The sequence below is a fragment of the Lithobates pipiens genome, unplaced genomic scaffold (assembly GCF_037356315.1).
Source record: "Lithobates pipiens isolate NorthernLeopardFrog02 unplaced genomic scaffold, aLitPip1_a1.2 Scaffold_1, whole genome shotgun sequence".
In the NCBI taxonomy this organism is placed as follows: Eukaryota; Metazoa; Chordata; class Amphibia; order Anura; family Ranidae; genus Lithobates; species Lithobates pipiens.
This window is the reverse complement of record NW_027507685.1, coordinates 141,167,111-141,181,780: the sequence shown is the minus strand read 5'-3', so window position 1 is coordinate 141,181,780 and position 14,670 is coordinate 141,167,111. Positions and strand designations below refer to the sequence as shown.

The 14,670-nt window shown below is 42.3% G+C and overlaps 1 protein-coding gene across 1 annotated transcript in view; it reads right to left on the bottom strand.

Annotated features, from left to right (window-relative positions):
- MED27 (mediator complex subunit 27) overlaps nucleotides 1–14,670 on the bottom strand; it is a 471,863-nt gene that overhangs the window by 48,398 nt on the left and 408,795 nt on the right. The window contains exon 6 of the mRNA XM_077477842.1: nucleotides 4,375–4,416. Coding sequence (XP_077333968.1) covers nucleotides 4,375–4,416 — 42 coding nt within the window. The remainder of the gene's footprint in view (nucleotides 1–4,374; nucleotides 4,417–14,670) is intronic.

The window sequence follows — 14,670 nt, the reverse complement described above, 5'->3', positions numbered from 1 at the left end:
CCCTGCATCACCGTTCTCCTACCCTCACCCAAGAATGACCACTGCGCAGAGGCTTGCCTCTATGCTAAATGAACCAGGGCCAGCAATGCAGTGACATTCCTTATCTGGTGGCAGCCGGCATGGAAAGTGGCATTCCTCATCCGGTGACAGGCAGCGTGGCAAGTGGCATTCCTCATCTGGTAGCAGGCAGTGTGGAAAGTGGCATTCCTCATCTGGTGGCATGCCTGACACAAGTGACACTCGGGGCTACCACTGATTCTGCATTATGGTGAGTTTAACTATTTTAATTATATTACAACCTAATATAAGAAATAATGCGCTTCAATCATTCTGACACCATACCAATCACGGTGCTGTGATGATTGAAGCGCCAACACCAGAACATTAGTAAGACCTCATCTGGAATATGCAGTTCAGTTTTGGGCACAACAAAGAGGACAAGGGGGCACTCTTTACGTCTAGAGGAAAAGAGATTTCATCTCCAAATACGGAAAGGTTTCTTCACAGTAAGAGCTGTGAAAATGTGGAATAGACTCCCTGCAAAGGTGGTTCTGGCCTGCTCAGTGGATTGCTTTAAGAAGAGCCTGGATTATTTCCTAAGTGTACGTAATATAACTGGGTACTAACATTTATAGGTAAAGTTGATCCGGGGAAAATCCGACCACCTCTCGGGGGATCAGGAAGGAATTTTTTCCCCTGCTTTAGCAAATTGGATCATGCTCTGCTGTTTTTTTTTGCCTTCCTCTGGATCAACTGTGGGTACAGAATTGGGTATATGGGATTGTATGATATTATTATTATTTTTTTTTATGATTGAACTAGATGGTCTTTTTTCAACCTGACTATGTAACACCAGCTATTGCCCGCAAAAAATTGCTTACTCCCCTCGGTGCCAAAAAGGCTGTGGACCAATGCTTGCATGAATGCATGAAGGTAAAAAACCTTTACCCTTTACGACCACTTTAAGTCTTAGGATAAAATATGGATTAGACAGCTCAGTGTTCCTCTGCTGTGAAATATCTTTCCTGCCAATTGAATTACCCACATTCAGAGCTATTACACATGTCATGTGTGTCTTCATTATGTGCTCCAACTGGCACAGACCAGAAATCAATCCAGAAGCAGTCTATGGGACATAATGACATGGGGACAAGAACTTACCTGTCACTATCCGATCTGCGGTGCAGAGGCTCTCAGTGCTGCCGCTCCCATGCCTATCCCAGCTACTAGTGCAGCAGTAGCCTCCTAAACATACAAAGGCTGCATGGGGTGGGGTCAGAGCATCAGCGGAGCTCCCGGGTCCCCAATTTGCAGGCATCACAGGCTCATGGGGTAGCTGCTTTGGGCTTCACAACAATGATTGGGCCCGGGGTAGCTGTCCCTTTTGCCCTGCGTTAAAGACGTCCCTGCAGGTAGGTCTGCTCTGTTCTGCATTATCTGAGGGGAGGGAAGGAGAAAGCTTCAGCAATGTCAACAGGATATTCAGGGCTTAGCCCCACTCCAGACCCATGCCATGCTGAGCAGAATAGAAGAGTAATAAAGTATTGATACTATTCATGGTAGTGCATCCCCTGTACATTGATTGAGTGTGGCGGTTTCTGAAGGAAACATTTTCTGCCAAGAGTGTATTTAAATGTATATCCTAGTAAAAATTGAAATATTACATTTGACCTCACTGGAGGAGGTGGGGCAGTGCCTACCCACAGAATAACTCTAGCTTTCATCCAGTGAAGCTGGCTGCTAGTATAAACTAAAACTAAACTTCTGCACTTGCCAATATTCTTGTTAGGCAGCAGTATCCTTGATCAGAAGTCCAAATCTAGGTACAGCCATTTGTGAATTACCATTACACACCTGAAGCGATGGAGTGTAGCATGTAGGGCAATTCATCGTTAATGAACGCGCAACGTTCACAAATTGTGCAACCAATTGCTACTACATGTAACTATATGTCAAAATTGCTGGTGATTTTACTGGCGCAATTTCACCAAAAATCAGAACTAGATGGAACAGAGAATTTACTTGTATATATCAGGCATGTTGAAACTAAGATAAGCTGCAACTGTCTTGGAGGTAACACAATATGAAAATACGCAAGGCTACATCTACATCTGTCCAAAGAAAAAAATATGCGACCATTGCTGTCCTCTTCCTGGAAATATAAGTTACTTGGCAGTCATGCTAACAGGGGAGACCCATCCATTAAGGACACATAGGCGCCGCCCCCTCTATCCACGCCACCAACTATATAGTTAATGGATAGATGCATGCATAGCTGCGGCCACCCCCTATTCATGTGTCCGGCCCCTTTCAGGATGCGCTCGGAGCCCATCCAGGTGTGTTAGAAAAGCGAATAGATTTTCGTTTTTCTAACACTGAATCGCCTCTCCACCAATCAGTGTGTATCTGATACCTGTTTCCCGATTGGCTGAAAGGTAAGGCGATACTATTGGACACGTAGGAGGAGGGGAGGAGACGCATGATGGAAACCGCAGTGATCTCAGAAGAGGACACGGGAGATGCTGCCAGATGCCCTTCGCAGTCTGATCCCCTGCCCGATTGGCCCACTGATCCCCATCGTTGTGTGCCCGCCGATCTCCGATGCTGTTTGTCCACCGATCCCTGCCACTGATGGGGTAAGTGCCGGTGGACCGGTGGGGATGGGTTTGGAGGTGTGAAGAGGGGGGGGGGTGGTTTTTGTTTTCCGAACCCCCCCAAACAAAAAAACACCAGCCGCCACTGCATGCTAATCCAAACTAATCCAAAAATCCTGGACTATATTACAGGTGTGGGGACATGAGAACTTAAGGTCTGCATATTCGTTCTCAGGTCATTGAAGACTGAGGAAAATAGACATGACAGCCAGGTACATAGCAAAACCCCTGCATTTGACTCATGATAGGCTTTCCTTTATGTTCAATTACAAGTTATGTCAGCTACAATTTCAACTTTAAAAGTCTGCAACAGGGCACAGCAAATGGATGTCCATGCATAATTTTGGAAAGATCTTTCATATTTTCAGCTCTGACTTCAGTGGATAAAGGCAGAGCTTACTCTTGTAAATATATTTTTCCAACAGCATGGGCATTGTATGAGATCTGGAATAGAAGATGCACAGGCTCAGGAAAAAACTCACTGCTCCGGGCCTTTCTGCCAAGGCAGGGGTTTCATAAACAAACGTAATAAGGCAGACTTGTTGAATCAGCATGTATTGAGAAGCGAGCTGCAGAATGTCTTGGCTCTGGTGAGGCTGCGGGGTCGATGTCTCCCAAACATGAGTCGGGAGAAGGTAAGAGATAGATCTGTGGGTAACTTCTTACCATCTTGTTTCCGGATACCATTCCCAGTCATTTGCCTGGAACACACGTCATACTTTTTCGTTTAAACCAGCAGGCTGAACGAAAAAGAAAAAGAAAACCAGAGGAGCTTGCTGTACTAACTATGCAATGTTAGTGCAGCACTCTCCCAACTGAGCTATTGTGTTGTAACAGGGGGACCACATCCCTGCCAGAACACACTGGTCAACTGCTGGTTTTCCAGCATGCTTGTTTGACAGTAGCTGCCCGTGAGATCGGCTTCTGTCAGACAAGGACACATGAGCCAAATGTCGGCCGGTTTTTACCATACTGGCTAATTTCGGCCCATGTGTACGGGGCTTAAGTGTTTGACGGTCAGAATAAATACAGATGTTATGCCTGGTACACACAGTGCTTTTTTTTTTTCGTTCAACCCAGGGTACTGAGGTAAAAACAACTGAAGTGCTCACTGTACTAACTGGGACATTAGTGCAGCGATCTCCCCACTGAGCTATTGTGTCGGACAGGCTGCTGTACACACTGACTGAATGTTAGCTGGTTTCTGCTAAACCGGCTAATAACAGGTAATAATGCTATGTTGCAGGGGAGACTCAGAAAAATAATAACTGCTGTGTTAATGTCTATGCCTTTTTTTTGCTCATAGTTACCCTTTACATTACTCAACTAGGTTGAGTAATGTAAGATATTGCAAGACTATATTGCAAGATCTACAAAAAGAAAAGGGTTTAATCTTTGAAATTTAAACTAAAGAAGTGAAAAAATGAAGTAGAAAAATAAGACATGCCAAGCAAAGAGTTAAATAGCTAACTCTAACACTTTAATTAACAAAATCGGAGTTGCATTGACAAAGGATTATTCATGTTTGTCTTAGCGCTATCTGACATAGCAAGGCAAATGTGCTATAATTATTTGGACAGGTCTCCGCGGAGCAGCAAGGGCGAGCAATGATGTTCTTTAACCATTAAGTTGGTTGTACATTAGAAGAGCAATAACAGACCTTTTGTAGGCACAGTATTTACATACAATATTACATAATAGTTAATGACGTTGATCTTACCTTTTGAAAGACCTGATAGTTGGACTTCGACCAAATGTCCAGCTGTAACAGAAGAAACAAGCTGGTTAGATGTTGGTCCAGCATTACTTCAGAACCTACCCTGAAATTATATTATGGACAGACATGGGTGGGTTGACTCAATCAACAGCTGTTGATATTTGTTAAAGAGGAAGTAAACCCTTCCAAACAACTTGGACCTACAGGTAAGCCTAGATTAAGGCTTACCTGTAGGTCCAAGCAATATCTCCTAAACCTATATGGTTTAGGAGATATTTGCCCGAAAATGGGCACCGCTGTCTACGGCGCATGCGCCGTAGACAGCGGCGCGCAGGCGCACTAAATGCGGCAAATCCATGAATGGATTTGCCAAATTTGTCGACTCCCGTGCGCATGCGTGGGAGTGACATCATCGCGGCTTCGCCGAGTGGCAGCGGCGGAGCTGCGAGACGCGACTCCCGTGCGCATGCGCGGGAGTGACATCATCGCGGCTTCGCCGCTGTGATTCGTCGGAGCTGCGAGACGCCACCAGCAACATGGATGCGGCGGACTACAGGGATCAGCGGCGACTTCGCTGGCTCCTGTGTCAGGTAAGTGACACATAATGAGCTACTATGCGATGCATAGTAGTCCATTATGCTTTACCTTTGCAGGGAAAAAAAGAGGAAGTAAACCCATCAGGGTTTACTTCCTCTTTAAGGAGCACACAGACACCACCAGGGAAACTCTATAGATATTTAACCACTTCAAGACTGGACCCCCCTTTCCTGCTTAGACCATTTTTAAGATTCCAGGGTGGTCACACTTTGAATGACAATTACTCAGTTATGCAACACTGTACCCAAATACATTTTGCATAATTTTTTGAGACAGATAGAGCTTTCTTTATGTAGTATTTAATCACCGCTGTTTTTTTTTTTTGTTTTTTTTTTTTACTTTTTTTGGACCAAATATTTTGAAATAAAATGTTTTTTCTTAGTTTCTGCTATAAAACTTTACAAATATTTTTTCTCCATAAATTTAGGTCAATATTGTATTCCGCTACTTTTTCTTGGTAAAAAAAAAAAAAAAAAAAACATATTGATGTATATTATTAGTCTGTGTGAAAGTTATAATCTACAAAATATTTAAAAACTGATCCATCCTGCCCATTTCAATTCTTGAGGCCCTAAAATGCAGTACAAATACCCCCAAAATGACCCATTTTTGGAAAGCAGACAGTTCAAGGTATTTAGTAAGATGCATGGTGAATTTTTTTGAAGGCGTACATTTTTTGCCATAAAGTTTTGGAAAATGATGAAAGTAGATTTTTTTTTTGCAGAGAATTTTTTTTATTACAGGTACATATATAGCGTAATCAATTTATACAGTGCTTTACACACACATATATATATATATATATATATATATATATATATATATATATATTGTACATTCACATCAGTTCCTTACCTCAAGAGCTATCAATCAAAAGGTTCCTAACTCACATTCATACATACATACACATACTAGGGGGAATTTAGGCACCATTTAAACAATTAGCATGTCTTTGGAGTGTGGGAGGAAACTGGAGTACCCAGAAGAAACCCACGCAAGCACAGGGAGAACATGCAAACTCCAGGCAGATAGTGTCATGGTTGGAATTTGAACCGATGATCCCAATGTTGTTAGGCGGTAGAACTAATTAATTACTTAACCACTGTCATTTTAACAAGTTATTTCTCACACACACCATAGGCATACTTACATTTACACACCAAAACAAGTTTTTTTTCTCCCAAGTATGGGGGGCTTTTTTTACAGCCTAGAGGGGCCCAAAATCCAAGGAGCACCTTTCGGCTTTCTAGGGACATAGATTACTGATCTAATTCCCTAAGTAACATTACACATTTCTGTATACCCTGGAGCACCAGGATGGTGGAAACGCTCACAAAATGGCCACATTTTGTAAAGCAAACACTCCAAGGTGTTTTTTTTCGCATGGTGGCAAGGTTAATTTTTTGAAAATGTAATTTTTTTGCCACAAGCTTCTGGAGAATGGCTGCTGAGCCCTGACACTGTGGTCAGTTTACAAGCCTCATTCATCCGCAGCTCTCCTCTCTCCACCTCCCCTCCCTATCCGCCTGCAATAGTGCTACCCCTCCCCTCCTGCTGCTGAAATTACTTTGTAAAGTACATACAATCCCCTCTGTTAGAAAACGTTCTATGCTTTGTAAAAAATATGACGATTTCTACCTTATTTCATAGCACCACTCACGTGACTGCTCTCCTCCCGGCTGACATCAGCGGGGGATTCTCAGGCCCTCCCGCTGTAGCTGTCAGATCAGGAGAGGGAACAGCGAGCAGTCATGCGAGCGCTGAGCGCTGCTGTGAAACAAGGTAGAAATCGCCATATTTTTTTATAGAATTTTTTTTAACATAGGGGATTGCATGTACGTTACAAAGTGGCTTTACAATCACTTTAAGGCTTTCTAGGGGCATAAATCATCTAATTTCCTGACTACCTTCAATTTTTTTAAGGCACTGGAGTACCAGAACAGTAGACAACTGCAAAATTAACACATTTTGGAGAGTAAACACCCTGAGGTATTTTTTAAGAGACATGGTGAGTCTTTTTAAAACTTCATTTTTTGTCACAAGTTTTGGAAAATGCAGAAGAAAATATGAACAAAATGTTTTTATTTTTTAAACAAAGTTGTCAGTTTTGTAAAATATTTTTCACACATAACATGGACATACTTAGGCCCCTTTCACACTTGTATGACTTTTCCTATGATTTGGGACTGCAAAGTCGCATGACAAGTCATTCCTCATTATTTCCAATGACAACCATCCATATTAGTACAACTTCAGGTCGTGCCGACTTCAAAGTAGTCCATGCACTACTTTGATTAAAGTTACACAGACATTCCCTGAAATCGTTGCAGAAGTCGCAGTAGTGTGAAAGGGGCCTTAAAATTACACCCAAAAACACACTCTGCTAATCCTTTCGAATATGGGTATACTCACCTAAGTGAGACTTTTTCAATATTTGGACAGATTATATACTGCACACTGCATCTTGTTGTTTACAAAAATCAACCGATTGTATAAAAAACAGTGTACTATAATGGTCGCCTCTAAATGAGTGGTCAGGGAATATAGTGTAGTATAGCATCACCTATACCAATCCCCATTCCTATAAGACACATAAGACTAGTCTACTGGGCTAGCCCCAGGAATGCCATGTTCACTGGGCAGGAGGTACAGGAGGCTGAACAACAGGTGACTAAAGGATTGCCAGTGCTTCCAATAGAGCAGTTGGAAGGTAAGGTTGTGACTGGTGTCTTCCAGAAATGTAGATGGGGGGACATGCAGATGGGTCAGTTCAGGGGGCAGGCAGAAACACAGTCAATAAACAGGCAATGGATTGGTTCAGACAGTAGGCAGAAGTGTGGTCAATAAAATAGGCAAGGGTCAGTTCTGTCTCTCGTCAAAATCAATGGTTCCCTATGAGAGCCCATTGATTTGAATAGAAGTCACACCACTGATGCTGTACTGATGTGGCAGAGATTAGGCACACTGTTGATGGCTGCACTGGCGCTGGTGATAGTTGGGAGTGGTGTGGCTACCGTAGTAAAGAGGAAAATTGTTGCTGGCTGTACTGGTGTGGCAGTGATCAGGAACATCAATACTGGCTACACTGCAATTGGGGACACTGGTCACACGGTCTGCCTACAGGACCTTGCGGCTACATAAATCATACCCCACATTTAATCCACATTATTACTGCCCCTCAACTGCATCTCTGTTGACTGGGAAGGTAGTGGACGGGAGTGTACACATGCCAGAATTATAGCCCATTATACTCGGCGGGCACTTCAGCCCAATGAGCGCAACATTCAAATAATGGGGCCACGCTGTAACTGCCCCACATCTGGAGTTGTGGCGTGGAAGTCCAGCATTTAGGTGTTTAAAAATGGGCAGTGAGGAGACAATACAGCAGCTCCTCACAACATGTTAAATGCTTTTTGAAGAGAAATCTGAACATCACTCTACTGAGCATGGCAAGTGTAAATGAGCCCTAGGGGGAAAAAACAAACAAAAAACATGTCACCAGTGCAGTGTCACCATTGTGACATTGTACTGCTCTGTTCAATGATCAGATACACTGTATGCTTCACTGGCATACTGTGTCTCTGATCACTAACCAGAGCAGTGCATCACCATAGTGACACTGCACTGCTCTTGCGACACGCATTATTTATATTTATTTTATTTCTTGAGGGTGTTGTACAGTGCCCAGCACTGCAGCCTTTGTTTACATGTGTGATCGCTGTGGCCAAGGGCCACAGCGATCACAGATGGCCCCACTGTGTGACAAGAATTTAAATTTGTACTGTTACATCCTCCTGGATCAAGGAAGCTCTCTCACAGAGCTTACGGGCAAGTAGGTGGTTACATTTTTTGGCTGGGAGATCTCACCACCAAGAATCACAAGAGAAATAATCAATTGTCAGTGAAGGTTCACATTATGATACAGCCAGTAGTAGATGGTTCAACTGGACTGAAGACCATTTCTAATGTCTTAAAGCCACTTCCTCAGTTGTAATGTCAGGAAGATACCTCAGCATTAAGGCCTCATGCACACAGGGCGTTAGAAAAAAAAAACAGCTGCTTCACATGCTATGGAGATTGCCCAAAACTCAATTGCTATTGGGCTGAGGTTATAACAGAGTGTCCCTCCGTCTAGTCCAGGTACCTGTGCCTGCCACCCCTCTAGTGTGCCTATTGGGAGCAGTAGATGAGGAAATGTACCAGAAAGGAATGCATATTATGATTACTAGACTACACTGGATGGCACCTACAGTACCTACTGGGAAACAATGGATTACCTATGTAAACTCACTTCTCCTTAGGGAACAATTGGCTTATCGCCATAGGAATTCTGTGTCAAAATTTGATTTAATCTGGCAGCCCTGGTTGGATGATCCTAATCTTGCCCCTCTGCAGTTAGTAATGGATAGGTTAAACTGTTAGGAGTCGGTGGAAGGGATAGGCGGAAAGAGAGAAAGCAGTTACAACGTTGTTTTAGTTTTGCTTTGTTGGATACTTGGTTTATCTAAATTCGATAGCTTAAAAAAGTGTTTTCTACTGATTTAGTGGATGTTATACCAGGTACTAAAGGTTCTATTTGTTATGCCTAGGTGGATTGTAACCTATATGTTTTCATCTGCTGATCTTTAAACATACGTTTCTATGGTCACTTTGTGCATTAACAAATAAAAAAAAAAGTTTTGATAAAAAAAAAAAATTAATTAATAAAAGCCTGCAAAGCCACTACCAACGTCAGGCAAAAAGCAGTTGTAAAAACGTGTTTAGTAGCGTTTTGCATTGGCATTAATGCATGTTTAGCCGCGTTGGCTTTTAGCAGCGTTTCTCGGTCTCTAGTCAAAATCAACGGTTCCCTATGAGAGCCCATTGATTTGAAAAGAAATTGCACCACAAGCCAGATCACAATGATCTGACTTGCAGTGTGGCTCGTGCACTAAGGATCTTGAAGGAGAACTATCGCGCAGGGGTCCACGCCAAAATCCATGCCAGAACCTTATTCGAGTGTGCAGCTGGCAGGTCAGGAAAGGGGGGGGGGGAGCGAAGCTGCCCTCAACATGGAGGGGGGGTGAGTGCTTTGGGGCAGGAGGGGCCCTGCGCCCCCCCACCACAAAGAACCTTGTCCCTATGCTGATGAGGACAAGGGGCTCTTCCTGACAACCCAGGCCAGTGGTTGTCGGAGTCTGTGGGCGGGGGGCATATCAGAATCTGGAAGTTCCCCAGATCCTGGCCTCCCTGCCCTATGTGAATGAGAATGGGGTACAATGCACCCCTACGCATTCACCCCCAAAAAAGTGTCAAAAATAAAAACAGTAAACAGGTTTTTGATAGTAATTTATTAAAGCAGCTCCGGTATCTCTTCTTCCAATTTCTTCTCCCTCTGGCGATGTCTTCATCCTCCGGTTCTTCTCCCTCCGCTGATGTCTTATCCTGCCACTGTTTCTCCCCTCTGCGCTGTCTTCTCTCGTTGCTGGTTCTCCCCTCTCCGCTGTCTTCTACTGCCGCCAGTTCTCTACTCTCTTCTCTTGCTGCTGGTTCTCCCATCTCTGCCGTCTTCTGCTGCCGCTGGTTCTCCTCTCTCTTATGCTGCCGCCGGTTCGCCTTCTGCTGGGTTTCCTTTCCCCACTGTCTTCTCTCTCTGTCCTCCTGACACTTTCTCCCGCTGTAATGCCGGTTCTGCCGTGTGCTATTCCTTATATAGTCATGGGGTGGGGCTACCCGATATCTGACGCTGCTAAAAGCAGCAGTAAAAACACCCTGTGTGCATAAGTCACACGTGTAACACAGGCACCTCAATGCAATCACTAAGGAATGTGTACATGTTAACTGTCCAAGAACAGGATGAAAAGTATGAAAATTCTGGTTACATTATTCCATCGTTAGTGTCAGGAAGTCTGCATAGGTGTTAAATTCTTTTATTTACATGGCTAAATGTATGAATTGTTGTCAAATGACCAACTTAGAGATGTCAAAACAGCATTTTAAAGTGAAGGCCAGATGGTGTTGAAGGGCACCACCCCTGTTCATGCATGATTCTTCAAATTTATGTACATTTACGGCCTTCTTCACACCTCTTGTATCATTTGTCCTGTCTGTTCAAAATGTGCTCCTCACTCCTGAAATAAAGTCCCTTTCCTTAAAGTGATTTAAAGGAAAAAAAAAAAATTATAGGAAAAAAATAAAAATGATAACAAACATGTCATTTACAGTACCTGCTCTGTGCAGTGGTTTTGCCCAGAGCAGTCCTGATCCTCTTCTTGGATCCCGTGCCGGCACTCTGGGCCCCTCACCCTTGCTGTGTGCCCCCATAGTAAGCCGCTTGCTATGGGGCACTTATGCCTGCTTGCTCCCCAAAGTGGAGTGGTGGAAGTTATATATGGTTGAATTCACATAAATATGTTCTTTATGTAAAATGCATTAATTATTTGTATGACACGATATGCAGTTGGGTTATAATAACTGACTCAAGATTTATGATCAAAAAATGTTGTTTGAATTTTGAATAACTTGATTACTTAGAAGAAAGATTACATCATAGATGTTTTGTGTGTGTGTGTGTGTGTGTGTGTGTGTGTGTGTGTGTGTGTGTGTGTGTGTGTGTGTGTGTGTGGCCAGCGCTGCACTGTTTCAGCCCATTTAAACCTAATATTCCAAGAATGAAAAGTTAAAGTGGACATAAAGACTCAAATATATAAATAAGAACTAAGCTCCTATTGGGGTCACCAGGGTTCCTCATGGGGTCACAGCTCAAGGGGGAGAGTGCAAAGCACACACACACACACACACACACACAACCCAGACACACCACAGGACATAGAAAAAATATATCCCAAAAAAACAACTAGAGACTGAATGTCTCACGCCCCTGCCCTACCAAACCAGAACCAAGTGAGCTTCATCCCAGAATTATATCCTACAGTAGGGAACATTACCAAAGGCAAAAAGTAATGATATTAAAAAGGCAGTAAGATGAGTTATGAGCCCCAATAAAAATTCAGTAAAAACTTATACACTAGTACCTTCATCCTAATCAATTTTTTAAAGAAAAAAAATTGAGTTATAAGGTCATCATAAAGGTTGTTACTGCAACTGCAGCTAATATGACCAAACTTACACAGTTAATAAAATGTCTATGGACTATCTGTAATTGTTTTTGTATATTTTATGTATAATTCTTCTTTTGAGTATTATTAATAATGATCTTTTAATTAATTTGTTGATTTACCTCTCAATAAGTACCGAGATAGTCCATAGACATTTTATTAACTGTAGGTTTAGTCATATTAGCTGCAGTTGCAGTAACGGCCTTTATGATGACCTTATAACCTCCATTTTTTTTCTTTCAAAAAAAGATATTAAGGCAGCTCTAAGCTATACAACAAAACCATATTTAAAGCACAAGCAAGGTGGCCAAAAACTGCAATTTTAGGTATATTTGCACACATCCCTCACATGAAAGGGAGACAATTGTCTCTGAAGCAATCGGCGTGACTGGTGAAACCAGTCAGGCTTCCAGTTTGTTCCCATGCAGCCAGCCTCTGGAATACCACCTGCATTCCTCTAAGGGACTGAAATTCTCTCTGGATATGAACTTGTATACTTCTACTGCTACAAACACAGCTTGGATCCAAGATCCATAGGGATGGTTAGGTACATTTTCTTTACTTAAGTGCTAAATAGCTCTTTTCTCTTCGATTTATACTGATGGCTCCCAAACTGAGCAATGGCAAACCATATATTACACAGTTGGAGGAGTGATCCTATGTTATTTAGTTGCCAATAAAAGGAGGATAGTAGATGCCTTGCTACAAACTACAAGAGTACCATATGCAATGACAAGGACATCCCTCCTTGGGAGTTTTCCAGTCGTTGATTGATAACTTAATCACAGCACTGACTTTAAAAACATAAATGTTAATCTGGGAGTGCTAGCTGCTCATCAAATGCCCAAGCTAAGAACTATAGGCAATTGTTAGAACTGTAAATCACTATTCACGCCGCTGCCCCAAACACAATATATATCTCAAATAGACAAAAAATATTTTGTGCAAAAAATGTGCAAAACAAGTGTCCCAGTGCAGTCCAAAAAATGTAAACACAAATACAAATACACAGATGATTATATATCTGTCTTGCAAAGTGTCATTGTGCTTCAAGTCCTCCAATATTAAGTGCTTCTGTGCTGCTATTCTTGCTTCACAGTGCTACATGCATTGCTCAGTGCCCAGTGTCAAGCACCAGATTCTTTGAACTTTGTGCTTTTCACCAACAAAGTCTCCCAGGCTTCTGGCTTTTTCCCTTCTGGGTCTTTGCAGGATGATACATAGCACCTCTCCTTCACCACTCCAGCAGCAATCTTCTCCAGTCCCTTTGCCTCAACTCCTCATGCCACATTCACCATGAATAAAAGCATTCCCTGAAGATGCCTGATTGCCTGGGGAAACATGTTAGGCGCATGGTACACAGTGACATAATTTCTGGTCTGTGGAATGTTTCCTGGTTTTACTGCATGTTTTTATCTTTAAACGATTGTAATGTATTAGAGGAATGTTTTTATTTTAATAATAAAAGTGGTTTTAAACTATGCAAGCTCCCCCCTTCTGTTCCTATACATGGTGGATGTGGCATGAGGAGCTGAGGCCAAGGGACTGGAGGTAATTTCTAGTGGAGCGGTGAAGGAGAGGTGCTGTGTATCATCCTGCACAGACCCAGGAGGGGAAAATCTACAAGCCTGGGAGGCTTTGTTGCTGAAAAGCACAAAGTCAAAAGAATCTGGTGAGTGTCACTGGGCACAGCAATGCATCTAGCACCGTGAAAGAGAAGTAGCAGCACAGAAGCACTTTATATTAGAGCACCCTATGAAGTCATATCTTGGAGCACATGAAGCACAATAACACTTTGCAAAACAGGTATATAATCAGCCTTATATTTTTTGTGTTTACATTTTTTTGGACTGCATTGGGACATATGTTTTGCGGATTTTTTTGCACAAAATATTTTTTGTCCATTGGAGGTATATAGTTTGTGGCAGCATGATAGGGACAGCGTTGTGAATAGTGATTTACAGTTTTCCAGTTGTACCTGATGCTCATTATATAAACCACTATTTCTCTCATGTCAGGCTGTATATAGGACTGATCCTATGGGATACCCTGATGGACTGGTCACTAACCACATGTAGTGACCCATCATATTACCCTTGGCTGAATTGATTCTACACAGCCCAAAGAATTTATCACATTGTCACCCACACTGGGGCGACATTGTCCACATGTGGTCTGGACTTCTGCATATCCATGAGAAGATCTCTTAATGGACTTTAACATCTAATTTCAAACCAGTCCTGGAACATACCATACCAATTGATCCCTTTTAATGAATCTTCAGTAATATTCAGCTATGAGCTACACATTACCACTTTACAATATGGAGGAGAAAATTTTCTATGTTTTTTGATCTAGTTGATATAGACTGTACCCACAATTTGGGCACATACATTTATGAACATGTGCGAATACCTTTATTTTTCTTTTTTTCTCCCTTTCTTTTTTTTTGGGAGAGGAGGTTACAACTTCCCTGCAGCCGCCATGGTTGTTGTGTGTGTTTTTTATTAATTGGCCAAATATGATTTTATTAAAAAGATAGTGAGTTTTGTATTGTTTAGATATGTATGTCAAATAAAGCTATTTTCTACATTATTATTATGTA